At 44.5% G+C, this 23365-nt stretch overlaps 1 protein-coding gene across 1 annotated transcript in view; it reads right to left on the reverse strand.

Annotated features, from left to right (window-relative positions):
- Window positions 1-23365, reverse strand: part of LOC135525698 (ral GTPase-activating protein subunit alpha-1-like) — a 118371-nt gene that overhangs the window by 12579 nt on the left and 82427 nt on the right. Inside the window, 2 exon segments of the mRNA XM_064953487.1 lie at window positions 21215-21342; window positions 22063-22221. Coding sequence (XP_064809559.1) covers window positions 21215-21342; window positions 22063-22221 — 287 coding nt within the window.

Below are 23365 nucleotides of genomic sequence, written 5' to 3' on the forward strand. Positions count from 1 at the left end.
TTACAGACTATGATTACAGAAATCTATGTGTGCCCTGAAGTGCAGGGTAATCGGTTTATTCCCCCATCTGATGGCTGCGATATAGAGGGTCGAACAATGATTTTATTACTGTTAGGAGGACGGTGGGAGCTGCGGCTGACTGCCATAGCCCTCCTTGTCATTACAGCCAATGTCCCCCTCGCTCCCTCCATCGCCAGCCCCCAGATGGGAGGAGAAATAGCCCAGCTAATGCTCCTCCGCCTGGGGCTACACAGTCACAGATCTGGGGCCCTCTGGAGTCAGATCCACTCCTATTAATCTCCTACCAAACCGAATTGGAGGGCTGCCTATGAAATATGGCTCCAGGACTTGAAACCCTGATTTATCTCTCGATCATTCTGCCCTCCCCCCTCCCAAGGGGATGGGGAGATGGTGCTCACTGCTCACACTGCCTGCTGACACAAATTCAACATTTACTTCGTGTTTAAAGGCGAAGCGGAGCGATTGCTAACGCTCTCACGGGCAGGAGGAAACACATACATGGGAATAATGATTCATGAATTAGAGGAGGGAAGTTTACATGCATACATGTATGTCAATTGTTTTTCTCTGAACTGTGCTCTGTATGTAGGAGAATCTGTTATAAATAATATATGTTTATTTAGCCAATACATGCATTCAGAGAATACATTCATTTTAACCATACATCCACAGTAGAGGTCGACCGATTAATCGGAATGGCCGATTAATTAGGGCCGATTTCAAGTTTTCGTAACAATCGGAAATCTGTATTTTTCTTTTTTTTATACCTTTATTTAACTATGCAAGTCAGTTAAGATCACATTCTTATTTTCAATGACGGCCTAGGAATGATGGATTAACTGCCTTGTTCAGGGGCAGAACGACAGATTTTTACCTTGTCAGCTCGGGGATTCAATCTTGCAACCTTACAGTTAACTAGTCCAACGCTCTAACCACCTGCCTCTCATTGCACTGCCTGCCTGTTACACGAATGCAGTAAGAAGCCAAGGTAAGTTGCTAGCTAGCATTAAACTTCAATCAATCATAATCACTAGTTATAACTACACATGGTTGATGATATTACTAGTTTATCTAGCGTGTCCTGCGTTGCATATAATCGATGTGGTGCGCATTCGCGAAAAAGGACTGTCGTTGCTCCAACGTGTACCTCACCATAAACATCAATGCCTTTCTTAAAATCAATACACAAGTATATATTTTTAAACCCACATATTTAGTTAATATGGTCTGCTAACATGAATTTATTTTAACTAGGTAAATTGTGTCACTTCTCTTGCAAGAGAGTCAGGGTATATGCAGCAGTTTGGGCCGCCTGGCTCGTTGCAAACTGTGTGAAGACTATTTCTTCCTAACAAAGACAGCCAACTTCGCCAAACGGGGGATGTTTTATCAAAAGCACATTTGCGAAAATAGCACAATCATTGCACGACTGTACCTAACCATAAACACCAATGCCTTTCTTAAAATCAATACACAGAAGTATATATTTTTAAACCTGCATATTTAGCTCAAATAAATCCAGGTGAGCAGGCAATATTAACCAGGTGAAATTGTGTCACTTCTCTTGCGTTCATTGCACGCAGAGTCAGGGTATATGCAACAGTTTGGGCCGCCTGGCTCGTTGCGAACTAATTTTCCCAAATTTTAAGCAATTGTAACATTACATTGAAGGTTGTACAATGTAACAGCAATATTTAGACTTAGGGATGCCACCCGTTAGATAAAATACGGAACGGTTCCGTATTTCACTGAAAGAAAAAACTTTTTATTTTTCCAAATTATTGTTTCCGGATTCGACCATATTAATGACCAAAGGCTCGTATTTCTGTGTGTTATTATGTTATAATTAAGTCTATGATTTGATATTTGATAGAGCAGTCTGACTGAGCGGTGGTATACAGCAGCAGGCTCGTAAGCATTCATTCAAACAGCACTTTCGTGCGTCTTGCCAGCAGCTCTTCACTGTGCTTCAAGCATTGAGCTGTTTATGACTTCAAACCTATCAACTCCCGAGATTAGGCTGGTGTAACCGATGTGAAATGGCTAGCTAGTTAGCGGGGTGCGCGCTAACAGCGTTTCAAACGTCACTTGCTCTGAGACCTTGAAGTAGTTGTTCCCCTTGCTCTGCAAGGGCCGCGGATTTTGTGGAGCGATGGGTAACGATGCTTCGAGGGTGGCTGTTGCCAATGTGTTCCTGGTTCGAGCCCAGGTTGGAGCGAGGAGAAGGACGGAAACTATACTGTTACACTGGCAATACTAAAGTGCATATAAGAAAATTCAATAGTCAAAGGTATACAAACACATACACACAGCTCATCTCAGAGCCTGTAGCTGACCTGCAGCAACCCCCCCCACCTCAAAATAATAGTAGAGAGAAGTTTGCATACACTCAATTAGTATTTAGTAGCATTGCCTTTAAATAGTTTAACTTGGGTCAAACATTTCAGGTAGCCTTCCACAAGCTTCCCATAAAAAGTTGGGTGAATTTTGGCCCATACTCCTGACAGAGCTGGTGTAACTAAGTCAGGTTTGTAGCTTGGCTCTCTGGCACACGCTTTTTCAGTTCTGCCCACAAATGTTCTATAGTCAGGGTTTTGTGATGGCCACTCCAATACCTTGACTTTGTTTTCCTTAAGCCATTTTGCCACAACTTTGGAAGTATGCTTGGGGTCATTGTCCATCTGGAAGACCCATTTGCGACCAAGTTTTAACTTCCTGACTGATGTCTTGCTTCAATATATCCACATAATTTTCGTTCCTCATGATGTCATCTATTTTGTGGTTGGAATGTTCTTCGGCTTGCAAGCCTCCCCCTTTTTCCTCCAAACATAACGCTGTTTATGGCCAAACAGTTCTAGTTTTGTTTCATCAGACCAGAGGACACTTCTCCAAAAAGTGCAATCTTTGTCCCCATGTGCAGTTGCAAACTGTAGGCTGGCTTTTTGATGACAGTTTTGGAGCAGTGGCTTCTCGGCCTTTCAGGTTATGTCGGTAGAGGAATCGTTTTACTGTGGATATAGATACCTTTGTACCCATTTCCTCCAGCATCTTCACAAGGTCCTTTTCTGTTGTTCTGGGATTGATTTGCACTTTTCGCACCAAAGTACGTTCATATCTAGGAGACAGAACGTGTCTCCTTCCTGAGCAGTATGACGGCTGCGTGGTCCCATGGTGTTTATACTTACATACTATTTTGTACAGATGAACGTGGTACCTTCGGGCATTTGGAAATTGCTCCCAAGGATGAACCAGACTTGTGGAGGTCTACAGTTTTTTTCTGAGGTCTTGGTTGATTTCTCCATGAAGTCAAGCAGAGGCACTGAGCTTGAAGGTCGGCCTTGAAATACAGCCACAGATACACCTCCAATTGACTCAACTGATGTCAATTAGCCTATCAGAAGCTTCTAAAGCCATGACATAATTTTCTGGAATTTTCTAAGCTGTTTAAAGGCACAGTCAACTTAGTATATGTACAGTGAATTACAAGTGAAATAATCTGTCTGTAAACAATTGTTGGAAAAATGACGTGTCATGCACAAAGTAGATGTCCTAACCGATTTGCCAAAACTATAGTTTGTTAACAAGAAATTTGTGGAGTGGTTGAAAAACAAGTTTTAATGACACTAACCTAAGTGTATGTAAACTTCCGACTTCAACTGTATACACTAACTGTTATCAGCTGTATAAATAGGCATAAATACGGCATTAGGGAAATAATTATGCATAGGAAAAGAATGTGCTCGTCAATGTATCTTGATTTCATTTTACATTAGAACGCAATTAGATTGATTACTAGATCTAATATTTCTTAACTAAATTGAATCGACTGCTTTATGAGAGAGCACGGAAGTAGAGTGATACATCTGAATTAGTGTACAGATGATGTCAACAGCATCACAGTGGTCAGGAGGACAGAGCAGCTAGGGTCAGAGCCAATCAGAGAGAAGAAGAGTGGGAGAGCAAGATTAGTTGTGAGCCCGCCTCCCCTTTCCTTTATTTACTCCCACCTTATTTGACAGGAAACAATTAGCTAAGGCCCCCCCCCCCCTTTCGCTGTCTCTCTCACACATACACACCAGGCTGCTGCGGTACTGGAACACAATGGGGCCCATTGTGGGACCTGGCAGTGTGTGGCTGCGCTGCCTGTTAGGCATTTGGCTGCGCCTGGCTGTGTTTGTGTGTGTGTGTGAGAGGGGGGAGAGTGGAGGGACAAAAGGAGCCCGTGCCCAAACCTTTAATCAGCTCAGTTAGGGAGGGAGGGAGGGATGAAAGCACTGACCTAACCCTCCCTCTCTCCCTCCGCCTCCCTCCCCCTCCCTCCCTGCCCCCCTCTGCCTCCCTTCCACCTCTCTCCTCACCCCCCCCCCCCCCTTCCACCTCCCTCCCTGCCCCCCCTCTGCCTCCCTTCCACCTCTCTCCTCACCTCCCTCCCTGCCCCCCCTCTGCCTCCCTTCCACCTCCCTCCCTGCCCCCCCTCTCACCTCTCTCCTCACCTCCCTCTCCTCCCTCCCTCCGCCTCCCTTCCATCTCTCTCCTCACCTCCCTCCCTGCCCCCCCCTCTGCCTCCCTTCCACCTATCTCCTCACCTCCCTCCCTCCCTCTGCCTCCCTTCCACCTCTCTCCTCACCCCCCCCTCCACTATCATGCTCCACCATATGCTGACCCCAGCAGCAGGGCAGTTATCGCTGCCAATCAGAAGCCAGAGTGTGTGTGAGAGAGCGAGTGAGAGAGGCTGCCCCTACTGCCAGTCTCTTACTGGCTCACATTCACACACCACTGGACTGGCAGGGCCAATGGTGAAATCGCTTAGTGACTCTCCTCTCTCTCTCCCCTTCATCCTCCTCCTCAACCAACAAATCGGCCATTGACAGATGGAAGGTGGCTGTGACTCACAGTTACATTTGACTCTACCTTCAGCCTTCCAAACAGCTTGAGAGCAGTCCCTCATCCCCAGCCTCAAGCCAGACAGATCAGATGGGCAAAATAGAGGGAGACATGTGTGTGTGTGTGTAAGGGGGGTGAGTGAGACCGGAGGTTGTTGAATGTTATCAGGGGGCCTCAGCTCGGATGGACCACATGGTCCAACAGCTGTAGAGGGGGTCCTGTAGAGGGGGTGGATGGTCAAGCCCCTGGCCCCAATGCCAGAGAGGTCAACCTAGCTTTAATCACCCCCAAACATTCTAACACTAACTAAACAGTGTGGTAACAGCTAACCTGTCCTGTGCTGATCTAGCAAACATCTTTCCCCCAGCCATCACCTTCACTACACTAAAAACATGTCAATCACACAGCCCCCAAATGCACTGGGAGGCAGTGGGAAGGAGGGCTGATCTAGAGGATGTGTGTTGTGTGTGACTGCTGCAGAACAGATCCCCAAACTGGCTGGTTGGTGTGAATGCAAGCGCACAACAATGTTTCTGTTATGAAAATTTGCCGATGGACAATGTGACCGAGAAGATTTTAATTTACCAGCCATTTGAGGGAGTCTACTACCCATAATGATCAGAATGACAAAAATCACATTTGGATTATGGTTATACATATTATCAGAACATGCAACTCATGCAATGAAGCAGCCAACAAAACATAATTCAAAAAACATTTGTGCCAAAATTCAATTTGCAGGAAAACACCATTCTAAACCGCTCGACTGATAGTGGTTCCATATGTGACAGAGATGAACATCTCTACTACAAACTTAGAAAGAGGGGGAATCTAACCATCCCACAACTAGAATGGGTTGCGAATATGATTACAATCTGCCTCTGGCTTCTGGACAACGAAAGAAAGTTGATATGAAAACCAATAGAATAGGAGAGAAATGGTATAGTGGTGGGTCCAACAGGGAAGTGAATGAAATCGAGGATAATTAGCCTTTAAAAAAAAAAAATGTTGTGTATTGTTTCAAATCACAAGCTCGTAGGTCTAAACCTATCCCGCAATTTGGGCAGCGAGCGTGGCAATAGGCCTAGTTCATTACTGAGATGCGGCTGTCAGTGAAAAGCATCTAAAATATGTATATATAATTTTAAATGTTGAGACAAGAAGGGGAGGGGTGTGTGGTGAAAATGGACTCAAGGTGTCGGAAGCGTTCCACAGGGATGCTGGCCCATGTTGACTCCAATGCTTCTCACAGTGGTCAAGTCGGCTGGATGTGCCTTGGGTGGTGGACCATTCTTAACGGGAAACTGTTGACCGTGAAAAACCCAAATGAAACTGTTCCAGTACTTGACAAACCGGTGCGCCTGGCACCTACTACCATACTCTGTTCAAAGGCACTTCAATCGTTTGTCTTTCCCATTCACCATACGAATGGCACGCATACACAATCCACATCTCAATTGTCTCATGGCTTAAAAATCCTTCTTTAACCTGTCTCCTCCCCTTCATCTGCACTGATTGAAGTGGATTTAACAAGTGACGTCACTAAGGAATCATAGCTTTCACCTGGATTCACCGGGTCAGTCTATGTCATGGAAAGAGCAGGCATTTACCGTTCTCAATCTCTGAGTGGAAACGTTGTTTGCAGAGTTTACAACCTGCAACACTTGTAAGAAACAAGTTTTGGTTGAATTCATAACCATCATTTACGAGATTTGTACATTTGTTCATCTTCTTTTGTTTGGAGTGCTCCATGTGAACAATTAGCATGTGTCTGGTTTCTCTGTCCTGCTCGGAAATTTAGAAAATTCTTTAACATCAATTGCGAATGATAATATATTAAAAACTGTAGTTCCTCACAGTAAACTGTGAAAAATCTCTCCAACAATCTCCCACTCGTTAATCACCAATCCTCGTCGTGAAAGAGCAATGAGTTCAATGCGCTAATTTCTTTAGCCGCCAATGGATCACGGTGCATCAATGTGTCCATATGGCAGAGGCTGGTGATATCGTATTAGTTGACTTTTAACCGAGATTTTTATCATTTTAAATTCACATTTTTATGATTAACCAGGTGACAAAAATTTTACGAAACGAAAACGTTATTATTAAAAGGAAACCTTTCTATGAAAATGCGCATCTGAAAAATCTTAACTGGCACGCAGAATGGTAGAAATGTTAGGATAACTTGTAAGCTTCCCAAACTATGAAGTCTTCATATAATAATTGCCATGGACGGATTTAGCCTATAGGCTACTTTAGAGTAAGGTAAGACATGAATCGTAATATGAAATAAAGCATACAGGTTTCAAACAATCAAGTATGTTCTCAAAATGCACACTGCCTCCAGCTCACATTGTACAGTGGTGGGTGACCCGCTGATAGCCTGTAGCCTGCAGTAGAATGGTGAGAATGGGCGGCGCGCTTCAATTACTAGTTGAGAAATAAAAATAGTAGCTTGACGGTCAAATGTGTTTACATTGATTCATTTTGGCCAGCAACAGTTTTATGATTGGCTTTTCATTATTATATATATTTTTTTTTAAATCAGCCAAAAGCTGGCAATTGAAGGCTAATGGAAACTCTGACACACACACTGGCTTTGGGAAGTAGCAACGGTGCATTCGGAAAGTATTCAGACCCCTTCACTTTTTCCAAATGTCCTTATGTTACAGCCTTATTCTAAAATGGATTAAATTGCTTTTTCCCCATCATCAATCTGTGTTTGGACCCCAGGAAGAGTAGCTGTAATGGGGACCCCTAATAAATACAAATACACAATATCCCATAATGACAACGAAAAAAACTGTTTCTTAGAAATCTTTGCAAATGTATGTGAATATATATATATATATATATATAAATAAAACAACTGAAATATGACATTTATTCAGACCCTTCACTCAGTACTTTGTTGAAGCACCTTTGGCAACGACTACAGCCTCGAGTCTTCTTGGGTATGACGCTACAAGCGTGGCACACCTGTATGTGGGGAGCTTCTCCTATTCTTCTCTGCAGATCCTCTCAAGCTCTTTCAGGTTGAATGGAGAGCATCGCTGCACAGCTATTTTCAGGTCTCTGTACATCTTTCACCCAAACCGGACTTGTCTCCCAGTCTCTGCCACTGAAAACCATCCCCACAGCATGATGCTGCCAACACCATGCTTCACTGTAGGGATGGTGCCAGGTTTCCTCCAGATGTGACGCTTGGCATTCAGCCAAAATAGTTAAATCTTGCTTTCATCAGACCAGAGAATCTTGTTTTTTTTGTCTTGTCTTGCCTATTACTGAGGAGTGGCTTCCGAGGCGCTCTTGCTCTCTTTCTTCCTCTCTGGCTGTGTTCGCCCAGCAGCTCCATGATGTGCCATGATTCTTAGCACTGCCTGATGCCAGGTACTGTAGCAGCTTTCTGCCATTTGAGTCCACCAGATATTAAGACCAGCAGCAGAAAAAAACGGGGCCATTTTCTCCCTTTTAAGCACTGATTTCACAGTCATGGCAAATGAGGGATCAGTGAGTGGAGGAGGCAGATGGACGAGCCCCAGGGCCAAGAGGAGGAACTTAGTGTGGATGAGAGAGAGGGGTCGGCGGGCACGTGCAGGAGAGAAGTACAAGGTGTCAGTGGACAGAGAGAGTGGTACAGACTGGATGGTACAGACAGGCAGACAGAGGTACAGGGTGGATGGTAGACAGAGAGAGATGTCATGAGCAGATTAGTGGCTGAATTTTTCAGCATGCTTTTACAAAAAGATAGATTTAGAGTTTATTTAGATTTTTTCACAAGCACTTATACAGGATACTGCCCTCCACAACATAACCTTTACTCCAAATCAAAACTCCAAACCTACAACCTGAATTTATTCCCAAGGACTATACAGCAAATATTCGGGCAAACCAACGACCAGCAAAAGAAGTGCAACAGAAACATGAAAACACCATCCAACCTGGAACTGAGTGAGTAACGTTTAGCCTGAAGTTACTTTTAAAGCGAAGAAGAAAAACAAAAATAGATTATTGTAATTTATTTCATAAGGACTGAATGCTAAGTTAAGGCTACCAAGCTTGCTAGGACAAAACAGATCCGGCTGCAACTTCAATTATCACTGAGGTGTGAAGTAAGGGTGTCAAAGCACTTGAGCGCAACAATGAGTGTTTCACAGCCTCCCCTTCCCAAATGCAGAGGCCTTTGTGGCCCCCTTCTTCATAGCTTCCCCCTGTGCAGAGGTCATCACAATACAGTAACCCTTGGATGTAAAAAAAATGAGAAGGCACAGAAAGATATTAAGCTCCTCATGGACAATCCAGAGACATTTTTGGCTAATGTCAACCTGAACAAGTCTGGAACAGTACAGGCCAACCCTATACAGTTTCAGATGGACTTCCACAGAATCAAAGAGGGAGCGCAGCAGGAGAAGCGCTCTCTTGAGGAAGACTCCCCCACCTCGAGTGAGTCAGACCAGAACTCTTCTTTAAACAACCCCACAGACGAGCAACCCCAAGCGGAAAGTCAACCTCCCAGCACAGAGCACTACCCTCTCACTGAAATGAAGGATGAATTCACCCAGCTGGAGGTAAGGCAGGTGAATCTGGAACAGCAGGTGAACACACTCCAGTCAGCACAGACCCAGACAACAGTCCAGCACAACAACACCCCCTCAACCAGACCTGGAGGGGGAAAAAGAAATGTCTGCACTCTGGACTATGGTGAGACAACTTTGATAGGAGAAAGAGCAGGAGTGGCTGAAGGAGAAGGTGAGAAAGATGATGTCTGACAGAGAACAACCCATTAGACATCTGGCCACCCCCCTCAGAGAAGCCAGCAGAACAGCCCACCTCAGAACCTGACCAAAGTCTTGACACCACAACAGGACAGATAGATGAAGAAACCCAAGCCCACCGCCAAGTTAAACAATTTAAAGGCAATGCTACCAAATACGAATTGAGTGTATGTAAACTTCTGACCCACTGAGAATGTGATGATATAAATAAAAGCTGAAATAAATAATTATCTCTACTATTCTTAAAATTAAGTGGTAATCCTAACTGATCTAAGACAGGGAATGTATACTCTGATTAAATGTCAGGAATTGTGAAAAACTGAGTTTAAATGTATTTGGCTAAGGTGTATGTAAACTTCAGATTTTTACCCTAACCACAGTGTCTACCTTCTGTCTGAGGCCCAACTAGGGTCACCCAGACACATAATAATATACACAGGCACAAACAACCTGAGAGCACAGCAGGAAAGGGTGGTCACAGCACTCAAGGGAGTGATTGAAAAAGCTTCTTCTACTTTTGCCAACGCACAAGTGTTTATCTCCACACTGCTACCACGCAAAGATTTCAACCCTGCTACCATACTGCGGGTAAACACGAGTATTTCCCGTGACTGTGCCTCAAAACCAAATGTTTACCTGGCCCACCACGCCACCCTGGACTTGAACAGCCTTTACGACAAGGTCCACCTATACAAGGCAGCAGTACCCACCTTCGCCAGGACCCTGCTCACACTTACTGGTCTGAGGCCAAACCACACAACTAAAAACATAGACACTTGATGGAACACAAAGCTTTCACTGAATAAGATGTGAATACTCTGAATACTCCAGAGCGCTCAGGACCTCAGACTGGGGCGAAGGTTCACCTTCCAACAGGACAACGACCCCAAGCACACAGCCAAGACAACGCAGGAGTGGCTTCAGGACAAGTCTCTGAATGCCCTTGAGTGGCCCAGCCAGAGCCCGGACTTGAACCCGATCTAACAGCTTTGGAGAGAGTTGAAAATAGCTGTGGAGAGACCTGAAAATAGATGTGGAGAGACCTGAAAATAGCTGTGGAGAGACCTGGAAATAGCTGTGGAGAGACCTGGAAACACAGTGCCTTGCGAAAGTATTCGGCCCCCTTGAACTTTGCGACCTTTTGCCACATTTCAGGCTTCAAACATAAAGATATAAAACTGTATTTTTTTGTGAAGAATCAACAACAAGTGGGACACAATCATGAAGTGGAACGACATTTATTGGATATTTCAAACTTTTTTAACAAATCAAAAACTGAAAAATTGGGCGTGCAAAATTATTCAGCCCCTTTACTTTCAGTGCAGCAAACTCTCTCCAGAAGTTCAGTGAGGATCTCTGAATGATCCAATGTTGACCTAAATGACTAATGATGATAAATACAATCCACCTGTGTGTAATCAAGTCTCAGTATAAATGCAGCTGCACTGTGATAGTCTCAGAGGTCCGTTAAAAGCGCAGAGAGCATCATGAAGAACAAGGAACACACCAGGCAGGTCCGAGATACTGTTGTGAAGAAGTTTAAAGCCGGATTTGGATACAAAAAGATTTCCCAAGCTTTAAACATCCCAAGGAGCACTGTGCAAGCGATAATATTGAAATGGAAGGAGTATCAGACCACTGCAAATCTACCAAGACATGGCCGTCCCTCTAAACTTTCAGCTCATACAAGGAGAAGACTGATCAGAGATGCAGCCAAGAGGCCCATGATCACTCTGGATGAACTGCAGAGATCTACAGCTGAGGTGGTAGACTCTGTCCATAGGACAACAATCAGTCGTATATTGCACAAATCTGGCCTTTATGGAAGAGTGGCAAGAAGAAAGCCATTTCTTAAAGATATCCATAAAAAGTGTTGTTTAAAGCTTGCCACAAGCCACCTGGGAGACACACCAAACATGTGGAAGAAGGTGCTCTGGTCAGATGAAACCAAAATTGAACACGCCCAATTTTTCAGTTTTTGATTTGTTAAAAAAGTTTGAAATATCCAATAAATGTCGTTCCACTTCATGATTGTGTCCCACTTGTTGTTGATTCTTCACAAAAAAATACAGTTTTATATCTTTATGTTTGAAGCCTGAAATGTGGCAAAAGGTCGCAAAGTTCAAGGGGGCCGAATACTTTCGCAAGGCACTGTAGCTGTGGAGAGACCTGAAAATAGCTGTGGAGAGACCTGGAAATAGCTGTGGAGAGACCTGAACATAGCTGTGCAGCGACACTCCCCATCCAACCTGACAGAGCTTGAGATGATCTGCAGAGAAGAATGGGAGAAACTCCTCAAATACAGGTGTGCCAAGTATGTAGCTTCATACCTAAAAAGATTCAAGGCTGTAATCACTGCCAAAAGGTGCTTCAATAAAGTACTGAGTAAAGGGTCTGAAAACGTATGTAAATGTTAGTTATTTTTTAAAATATAACTTCAAAAACCTGTTTTTACTGTCAGAATGATGTATTGTGTGTAGCTTGATGAGGAAAAAAAGCTATTTTATCAATTTTAGAATAAGGCTGTAACGTAACATGTGGAATAAGTCAAGGGGTCTGAATACTTTCCAAATGCACTGTATTTTCCTTACACAGACCCACAAAAAAAATCGAAAACAAATCAAATTTTGATAAACTCCCATATCTATTGGGTGACATACCAGTGTGCCATCACAGCAGCAATATTTGTGACCTGTTGCCACAAGAAAAGGGCAACCAGTGAAGAACAAACACCACTGTAAATACAACTCATATTTATGTTTATTCATTTAACATTTTTTATCTATAACTATTTGCACATTGTTACTTTGGAACTTTTGTGAGTGTAATGTTTACTGTTAATTTTATATAGTTTATTATCTATTTCACTTGCTTTGGCAATGTAAACTTTTTGCACATGCCAATAAAGCACATTGAAAAGAGAGATAGACAGAGACACAGAAAGAGAGAGAAATACAGGGTGGATGGTAGACTGAGGGAAAGAGGTACAGGGTGGATGGTAGACAGAGAGAGAGGTACAGGGTGGATGGTAGACAGAGAGAGAGGTACAGGGTGGATGGTAGACAGAGAGAGAGGTACAGGGTGGATGGTAGACAGAGAGAGAGGTACAGGGTGGATGGTAGACAGAGAGAGAGGTACAGGGTGGATGGTAGACTGAGGGAAAGAGGTACAGGGTGGATGGTGGGCAGAGAGAGAGAAAGAGGTTTGACAGTCATGGAAAATGAGGAATCGGTGAGTGAAGGAGGCAGATGGTCAAGCACCTGGGCCAGGACGATATATTTAGTGAGGAGAAGAGAGGGGTCGGCAGGCACGTGCAGGAGGAGAGGAGAGATGTACAGGGGTGGATGGTGGTCAGAGGTGTCGGTACAGGGTGGATGTTGCACAGACAGCGAGAGTGAGAGAGCGAGCGACACAGAGGTACAGGCTGGATGGTGGACAGAGAGAGAGGTACCATCCACCCTGTACCGCTCTCTCTGTCCACCATCCACCCTGTACCTCTATTCTCCACACTAAGTATATGGTGGACAGAGAGAGAGGTACAGGGTGGATGGTGGACAGAGAGAGAGGTACAGGGTGGATGGTAGAGAGAGAGATACAGGGTGGATGGTGGACAGAGAGAGAGAGATACAGGGTGGATGGTGGACAGAGAGAGAGAGAGAGATACAGGGTGGATGGTGGACAGAGAGAGAGAGAGATACAGGGTGGATGGTGGACAGAGAGAGAGATACAGGGTGGATGGTAGAGAGAGAGAGATACAGGGTGGATGGTGGACAGAGAGAGAGGTACAGGCTGGATGGTGGACAGAGAGAGAGAGGTACAGGCTGGATGGTGGACAGAGAGAGAGGTACAGGCTGGATGGTGGACAGAGAGAGAGGTACAGGCTGGATGGTGGACAGAGAGAGAGGTACAGGCTGGATGGTGGACAGAGAGAGAGGTACAGGGTGGATGGTGGACAAAGAGAGAGGTACAGGCTGGATGGTGGACAGAGAGAGAGGTACAGGCTGGATGGTAGACAGAGAGAGAAGTACAGGGTGGATGGTGGACAGAGAGAGAGGTACAGGGTGGATGGTGGACAAAGAGAGAGGCACAGGCTGGATGGTGGACAGAGAGAGAGGTACAGGGTGGATGGTGGACAAAGAGAGAGGCACAGGCTGGATGGTGGACAGAGAGAGAGAGGTACAGGCTGGATGGTGGACAGAGAGTGACAAATTTGATTTGTCACATGCGCCGAATACAACAGGTAGACCTTAACCATCAATGCAATTCAAGAAATAGAGGTAAGAAAATAATAAACTAAAGTAAAAAATAAACCAAAATAAAATAATAATAATGAGGCTATTTACAGGGGCTACCGGTACGGAGTCAATGTGTGGGGGGTACAAGTTAGTTGAGGTAACTTGTAGGTAGGGGTAAAGTGACTATACATAGATAATAAAACAACGAGTAGCAGCAGTGTACGAACAAAGGGGGGGATATCAATGTAACGAGTCCGGGTGGTCATTGGATTAATTGTTCAGCAGTCTTATGGCTTGGGTGTCGAAGCTGTTTTAAGGAGCTTTTTGGACCTAGACTTAACGCTTGTCGTGCTATAGCAGAGAGAACAGTCTATGACTTGGGTGAGTGGAGTCTGACAATTTTTTGGGCCTTTCTCTGACACCGCCTAGTATATACAGCGGCAAGAAAGAAAAAAGGCACAACACACCAACATCAAAACCTCATAACTGTAAAGAATGGTGGAGGGAGCATTATGGTTTGGGGCTGATTTGCTGCCTCAGGGCCTGGACAGCCTGCTATCAGACAGAAAAATAAATTCACAAGTTTATCAAGACATTTTGCAGGAGAATGTAAGGCTATCTATCTGCCAATTGAAGCTCGTCAGAAGTTGGGTGATGCAACAGGACAACGACCCAAAACACAGAAATCAACAACAGAATGGCTTCAACAGAAGAAAATATGCCTTCTGGAGTGGCCTAGTCAAAGTCCTGACCTTAACCCGATTTAAAATGCTGTGGCATGACCTCGAGAGCGGTTCACACCAGACATGCTACGAATATCACTGAACTGAAACCGCTTTGTAAAGACGAATGGTCCAAAATTCCTCCTGACCGTTGTGCAGGTCTGATCTGCAACTACAGAAAACATTTGGTGGAGTTTATTGCTACCAAAGGAGGGTCAACCAACACATACTTTTCCCACCCTACACTGTGAATATTTAAACGGTGTACATGAAAACATATAATTGTTTGTGTGTTATTAGTTTAAGCAGACTGTTTGTATATTGTTGTGACTTAGATGAAGATCAGATCACATTTTATGACCAATTTAGCAGAAATCCAGGTAAATCCAAAGGGTTCCCTTACTTTTTCTTGTCCTGTAGGTCCTGGATGACAGGAAGCTTGGTCCTAGTGATATACTGGGCCGTCCAAACTACCCTCTGTAGTACACCTTACGGTCGGATGCCGAGCAGTTGCCATACCAGACGGTGATGCAACCGGTCAGGATGCTCTCGATGGTGGAGCTGTAGAACTTTTTGAGGATCTGGGGACCCATGCCAATTCTTTTCAGTCTCCTGATGGGGAAAAGGTGGTGTCGTGCCCTCTTCACGAATGTCTTGGTGTGTTTGGACCATGATAGTTTGTTTAACATCCAGTACAGCCTCGAAGATGTTAATGGGAGCCTGTTTGGCCCTCCTTCTCCTGTAGTCCACGATCAGCTCCTTTGTCTTGCTCACATTGAGGGAGAGGTTGCTAGCCTGGCACCACACTGCCAGGTCTCTGACCTCCCTATAGTATGTCTCATCGTTGTTGGTGATCAGGCCTACCACGGTTGTGTTGTCAGCAAACTTAATGATGGTGTTGGAGTTGTTTGGCCACGCAGTAATGGGGGAAGAGGGAGTACAGGATGGGACTAAGCACGCACCCCAGAGGGGCCCCAGTGTTGAGGATCAGCGTGGCACATGTGTTGTTGCCTACACTTACCACCTGGGGCGGCCCTTCATGAAGTCCAGGATCCAGTTGCAGAAGGTGGTGTTTAGTCCCAGGGTCCTTAGCAGTGATGAGCTTCGTGGGCACTATGGTGTTGAACGCTGAGCTGTAGTCAATTAACAGTATTCTTACACAAGTGCGCCTCTTGTCCAGGTGGAAAAGGGCAGTGTGGAGTGTGATTGAGATTGCGTCATCGGTTTGGGCGGTATGCGAATTGGAGTGGGTCTAGGGTTTTGATGTGGGTCATGACCAGCCTTTCAAAGCACTTCATGTCTACCGGCGTGAGTGCTACAGGGCAGTAGTCATTTAGGCAGGTTACTTTTGCTTTCTTGGGCACAGGGACTATGGTGGTCTGCATGAAACATGTAGGTATTACAGACTCGGCCAGGGAGAGGTTGAAAATGTCAGTGAAGACACCTGCCAGTTGATCCACGCATGCTGTGAGTACACTTCCTGGTAATCAGTCTGGCCCCGCGGCCTTGTGTTTAAAGGTCTTGCTCACATCGGCTACGGAGAGCGTGATCACAGTCGTCCGGAACAGCAGCTGCTCTCATGCATGCTTTAGTGTTGCTTGCCTCGAAGTGAGCATAAAAAGGCACTTAGCTTGTCTGGTAGGCTCATGGATGGTGGACAAAGAGAGAGAAAGAGAGAGGTACAGGGTGGATGGTGGACAGAGAGAGAGAAAGATACAGGGTGGTCGGTGGACAAAGAGAGAGAGAGAAAGAGGTATGGTGGATGGCGGACGGAGATAGAGGGATAGAGATACAGGGGTGGAAAGAGAGAGAGGTACAGGGGTGGTGGCTAGGTAGGCAGGCAGGCAGGTAGTTAGGTAGGCAGGCAGGTAGGCAGGTAGTTAGGTAGGCAGGTAGGTAGGTAGTTAGGCAGGTAGGTAGTTAGGCAGGTAGGCGGGAAGGCAGGCAGACTCTGGAAGAGAGAAAGGCCCTAGTGTTCTTCTACTTTATGATGAGGCTCAATTAGCTGCTCCAGGGGAATTGTGAGGGAACTGACCTACGTCACTCCCTCTCCACACGCTCCAGTTTGCTGCTGTAACTGTTGACTGACTCCAGCAGTTTGACCTGATTTAACAGTTCTCTCTAGGCAAGAACTACCTGATATAAGTCCACTCACAGAGACCAATACATCTAATAAATAGGGATTCAATATGTAATTTTATCAATACTTTATAGGTAAACTGTACAATAGCTTCCCAAGAACTAAATCAGCAGAACATAGGAAATAACCCATCATCCTTAGAGGAAGACAGGAAATTGTTTCATCCAGTGGATTTCACTAATAATGCATTACAATTATAATAATCAATAATGCTGTTTGTTCACATTGTTCTGTGTACAATTACGAGCTGTCGGAGGTGCTCTATCAACACGTAACCACACACACACACACACACACACACGGCTGTGCTCTGCTGCGCTATCAATAGGTAACTAGGTACCGCTCAGTGTCTTAGTGTTGCTGGTCCTCTGGGACAGCTCAATTCCTTCTGCTGCAGCGCTTGCTAAAAGGCATTTAGAGAACAGCTTCCTTTTACAACTTAATGTTAGATGAAAATAGTCTATAGGCCAGGTAAAACCTATACATGGTAACTTCAGCTAACTTTAGCCACCGCTAGCTAAACATCTACGGAACTGATGTAGGCATTTAAGTAACATCAAACTAAATATGGAGCTGATTTCAGATGATGTTGACATTTTTATTAAACATGTCCCCATCACTTCCATAGATTTTTAGCTGGCTGTGGCTAAAGTTAGCTGAAGTTAGGTACCGCTCAGTGTCGATAAAAGACAATTATTTACCTTTATTAATTTATTAATAACCTTTTAATTTTATTTAATACTGTGCAGCCATATTCATCGATCTGGACAAGGCTTTCGACTCTGTCAATCACCGCATTCTTATCGGCAGACTCAACAGCCTTGATTTCTCAAATGACTGCCTCGCCTGGTTCGCCAACTACTTCTCAGATAGAGTTCAGTGTGTGAAATCGGAGGGCCTGTTTTCCGGACCTCTGGCAGTCTCTATGGGTGTGCCACAGGGTTAAATTCTCGGGCCGTCTCTTTTCTATAAATACATCAATGATGTCGCACTCGCTGCTGGTGATTCTCTGATCCACCTCTACGCAGACGATACCATTCTGTATACTTCTGGCCCTTCTTTGGACACTGTGTTAACAAACCCCCAGACGAGCTTCAATGCCATACAACACTCCATCTGTGTCCTCCAACTGCTCTTAAAAGCAAGCAAAACTAAATGCATGCTCTTCAACCGATCGCTGCCTGCACCCGCCTGCCCGTCAAGCATCACGACTCTGGACGGTTATGACTTAGAATATGTGGGCAACTACAAATACCTAGGCGTCTGGTTAGACTGTAAACTCTCCTTCCAGACTCACATTAAGCATCTCCAATCCAAAATTAAATCTATAATCGGCTTCCCATTTCGCAACAAAGCATCCTTCACTCATGCTGCCAAACATACCCTTGTAAAACTGACTATCCTACCAATCCTTGACTTCGGCGATGCCATTTACAAAATAGCCTCCAACACTCTACTCAGCAAATTGGATGTAGTCGAACACAGTGCCATCCGTTTTGTCACCAAAGCCCCATATACTACCGACCACTGCAACCTGTATGCTCTCATTGGCTGGACCTCGCTTCATACTCGTCGCCATACCCATTGGCTCCAGGTCATCTATAAGTCTTTGCTAGGTAAAGCCCCGCCTTATCTCAGCTCACTGGTCACCATAGCAGCACCCACCCGTAGCACGCGCTTCAGCAGGTATATTTCACTGGTCACCCCCAAAGCCAATTCCTCCTTTGGCCGCCTTTCCTTACAGTTCTCTGCTGACAATGACTGGAACAAATTGCAAAAATCGCTGAAGCTGGAGACTTATATCAAATCAAATGTATTTATATAGCCCTTCGTACATCAGCTGATATCTCAAAGTGCTGTACAGAAACCCAGCCTAAAACCCCAAACAGCAAGCAATGCAGGTGTAGAAGCACGGTGGCTAGGAAAAACTCCCTAGAAAGGCCAAAACCTAGGAAGAAACCAAGAGAGGAACCAGGCTACGAGGGGTGGCCAGTCCTGTTCAAACTGTGCTGGGTGGAGATTATAACAGAACATGGCCAAGATGTTCAAATGTTCATAAATGACCAGCATGGTCAAATAATAATAATCACAGGCAGAACAGTTGAAACTGGAGCAGCAGCACGGCCAGGTGGACTGGGGTCAGCAAGGAGTCATCATGCCAGGTAGTCCTGAGGCATGGTCCTAGGGCTCAGGTCCTCCGAGAGAGAGAAAGAAAGAGAGGGAGAATGAGAAAGAGCATACTTAAATTCACACAGGACACCTGATAAGACAGGAGAAGTACTTCAGATATATCAAACTAACCCTAGCCCCCCGACACAAACTACTGCAGCATAAATACTCCCTCACTAACTTTAAGCATCAGATGTCAGAGCAGCTTACCGATCATTGCATTTGCACATAGCCCATCTGTAAATAGCCCACCCAACAACCTCATCCCCCTAGTTATTTATTTTTTTGCACCCCAGTATTTTTGCATCCCAGTATCTCTACTTGAATATTCATCTTCATCACATCTATCACTCCAGTGTTTAATTGCTAAATTGTAATTATTTCACCTCTATGGCCTATTTATTTCCTTCCCTCCCTAATCTTACTACATGTGCATACACTGTATACAGAGTTTTCTATTGTGTTGTTGACTGTACGTTTGTTTATCCATGTGTAACTCTGTGTTGTTTGTGTTGCACTGCTTTGCTCTATCTTGGCCAGGTGAAAAGGTGAAATATTTTTTGTTTATAAAAATCTAAGTTTGTAATGGCTGTTTAAAGAACACTGAACCATGAATTACAGTTTCTCCCGGCCCATAGACTGTATTCAGGGTGAGGAACCATCTACCATCAAGTTGTAAAATAATGATCTTCTCCTTTAACACGCACGGACCCATGCATGGCTTAAAACATTTCTATGAATCATTCCTTAAAGAGACTTCAATTAGCTGCCAGCTGGAAGACGAGACAAGACTTCTCTATTTCTGAAGTAAAAGAAAAGAAAAGAGAAGGAAAAGAAACAAACAAACAAAAGGAGAGGGGGATGGAGACGGAGAGGCAGATAGAGAAAGATGGAGTCTGGAAAGACATCAGTCGATATTGACAGATTACTGTAATTCTGGCTGTCAGGCCCATCGACCGGTGCAACTCACGCCAATCAATAGCTCAGTCCGGTATCGAACCATGCTGTGCTCCGCGCTGTGCGCACGCACACACACACGCACGCGCACGCACACGCACACACACACACACACACACACACACACACACACACACACACACACACACACACACACACACACACACGAGATTGGACATGGCAGATGAGAATCGCTTTTCACCCCCCTAGATTTTGCTTTGTTTTCGAGCATTATTAAATATATTTTTTTTTAAACAGGGGTTAGAGGGTTGATAGAGTATTTTAAGGTTAGATAGAGAATTTAGAGGTGGGGATTTGGAGCATGTGAGCTTGAGTGGTTGCCAGAGTCACACTTTCCAGGAAGATATAAAATAATAATGACTGAAATGGGGAGAAAAGTATAGGTGAAATTACAAATCATTAGCTCGAAGAAATCTGGACAACAGGGAAAAGTGGTGCTTTTGTACAGATTTGATTTCTACATGGCATAGAAACTGATGGATGGTTTTTCTACTGACTCCAGGCATAAAATACTGAATCATTAACATTCATATTAACATTATGTTCATTTTGTAACATCGTTACAAACAGCATTATTATCATTGGACAATATTGAAACAATTTGGCAAAAATAAAGCTACTTAATCCCCCCCAAAATTATTTTGCTATTCAAAATTATCAACATTAGTGCTAGACAGAGCTCAAAAGCCATGCTATTGGCGGTGGTGTGAGTCACCCAAGTGAGGTGAGAGATTAATCGCTACTGAAGCAAATCGCTCTGAATCACTGTGAGGAGACGATGGGCAATGATCACCGTTTCTCTGCTGGAGAAAAATGCGGTCACCTCTTGCACCGAGCAGAATGAGATGCTCTACATGTTGAGAAAATGAGTACCGGAGGGGATGAGACATCGATAATTATCGAGCGAGAAGGACGCCGTTCTACCATTATGCCTTGTGAGCCTGCAGTGCAGTGAGGAGCTGGTCTGTGTGGCAATCTATCACACTCCTCAGAACAGAAAAGGAGCAAGTCAACACAACAGGAGCTATAGCCGGATGAATTCTTCATGCCTTCCACTGTCTCCACAGCAAGGTGACGCACACGCACACACACTTCCAGTAATCTCCCTTGATAGTGCAAAATAACAATTAACGTGACAGCCATGGCCATAGGTGAGGAGAGGCATAACAGATCAGTTAGCGAGTGTGTTGTGGCTTTATCTTTCCCCTACAGGCAGGGTGCTGGATAGGGCTGTGGTTTGGAGAGTGCTGCCAGGCCCTGGCAGGGAGATGGAAAGATGGAGAAGGATACAAGTTCTGGTAAAGGGGGATGAGGGATTTAAGAGCCCTGCTGGCGTTGAGAGCCGTGGCCCGGACCATGGTGGGAAGGATCTTCTCATCCACTATGGCTCCATCGAACAGGGGCCCAAAAAATGGTACCTAGAGGGAGAGAGGGGGTAGAGTAAAGGAGAGGAGAGATAGGGGGGAGGGAGGAGAGCGAAAAAAAACTCTGTAATTTACTATTGATTAGATAATGCCATAACAATAAGAAACTTTATAAAACTATAACAGTGACAAGTGATTTTCGTCTATCAGATCCCAGAGAATGCAATGTTCAATGCAACATTAGTTAATTTTATAAAATAACAAAACCATTATTGTTTCAGTGCCATAATTGACTTTCATAAAAGCCAGACCTCTTTTCTGTCCTTATCTGGCCATCTTTCCACATTTCCCCAGACTCTGAAGGGACAGACCCATCTTCTAGCCATATCCATACTGCAATTTAATTCTAAGAATCCTGTTGATCTGATTAGGCCGGACATAACTGAGCAGGAAGCAGGAGTACCACGAGACATTTGTTTTGATTTATTTATATATTAAAATATAACACTGCAGCAGGGATAGCTGTGATATTGTCAATTGTAATTTTTCAAAACACAGAAATGTTTTTTTTTAGCTTTTAATAAACTCACAAAAATATCCCGAGGGATTGGAAGCCAGGGTCAGCCACGGTGCGGTGCCCCTAGTGCAGTTTAGGAGTTAGGACTAAGTGCCTTGCTGAAGGCAACAATGGCAGGAAATGGAATCTAGGATACCTTAATGTCAACGTGATGATTAAAACCGATGTAAAACTGTTTTTTTTGTGTGTGAACCCACCTCTGGCTTCTTGAGGATCTGGATGCTGTACATGTGGTTCTTCATGGGGTAGATGATGATGAGGACGTCTCCAAACTCCGTAGGGATGATGCCTCTCCTGTAGTCCCGTGAGTGCTCAGACCACACAATGTGCACCTCGTCATTCCCAAGATGCCTTAGCTAGAGGGACAGAGGTGAGGGAGGAGAGGAGGTGGGAGGGGAGAGGAGGAAAGAGCAAGAAGGTGAGTGTCCCTGTCCAGTAGTCAACATGGATTTTTTTATTGTGTTTAAAAATTCAAGTTCATGTTATTCATTCACATGGCAGAGGATGATTAAACAGTCACACATTAAATGTTTCCAGATTTCTATGAAATATGACATAATTACTAACAATATGACTGCAATAGTTTTCCTTTCCAATTTTTTTTTATTATGCATGTTAAAAAGCATATTTTCTGTGTTGGAATGGTGTTGGCGTACACCACAACAGAATGGTGTGGGCGTGGTCATTAAAAGTATGTAAGTAGACCAGTGATTGGTCAGCTCATCCTCCTCTACACTGCTGATTGGCCAGCTCATCCTCCTCAGGGAGATGACATGTTCTATGAGGAAATAGCAAACATTTCTGAAACTGTCTATTTGAGATACACGTTTGAGGTGGGGTTTTTGACGTGTTTCTTCTCCAATTTATGCTTTGGCCACAAATAATCTACATGACCAAAAGTATGTGGACAGCTGCTCGTTGAACACCTCATTCTAAAATTATGGGCATTAATGTGGAGTTGATCCCCCCCTTTACTGCTATAACAGCCTCCACTCTACCGGGAAGGCATTCCACTAGATGTTAGAACATTGCTGCAGGGACTTGCTTCCATTCAGTCACAAGCGCATTAGTGAGGTCGGGTACTGACGTTAGGCGATTAGACCTGGCTCGCAGTCGGCATTCCAATTCATCCCAAAGGTGTTCGATGGGGTTGAGGTCAGGGCTCTGTGCAGGCCAGTCAAGTTCTTCCACACCGATCTTGGCAAACCATTTCTGTATGGACCTGGCTTTGTCCACGGGCAAACTTTTTGGCTGAGCCGTTGTTGCTCCTAGACATTTCCACTTCAAAATAACAGCACTTACAGTTGACCGGGGCAGCTCTAGCAGGGAAGAAATTTGATGAACTGACTTGTTGGAAGAGTGGCATCCTATGACAGTGGCACGTTAAAAGTCACTGAGCTCTTCAGTAAAGCCATTCTACTGCCAATGTTTGTCTATGGAGATTGCATGGTTGTGTGCTCGATTTTTTACACCTGTCAGCAATGGGTGTGACTGAAATAG

This window comes from Oncorhynchus masou, chromosome 32 (assembly GCF_036934945.1).
Source record: "Oncorhynchus masou masou isolate Uvic2021 chromosome 32, UVic_Omas_1.1, whole genome shotgun sequence".
Classification (NCBI taxonomy): Eukaryota; Metazoa; Chordata; class Actinopteri; order Salmoniformes; family Salmonidae; genus Oncorhynchus; species Oncorhynchus masou.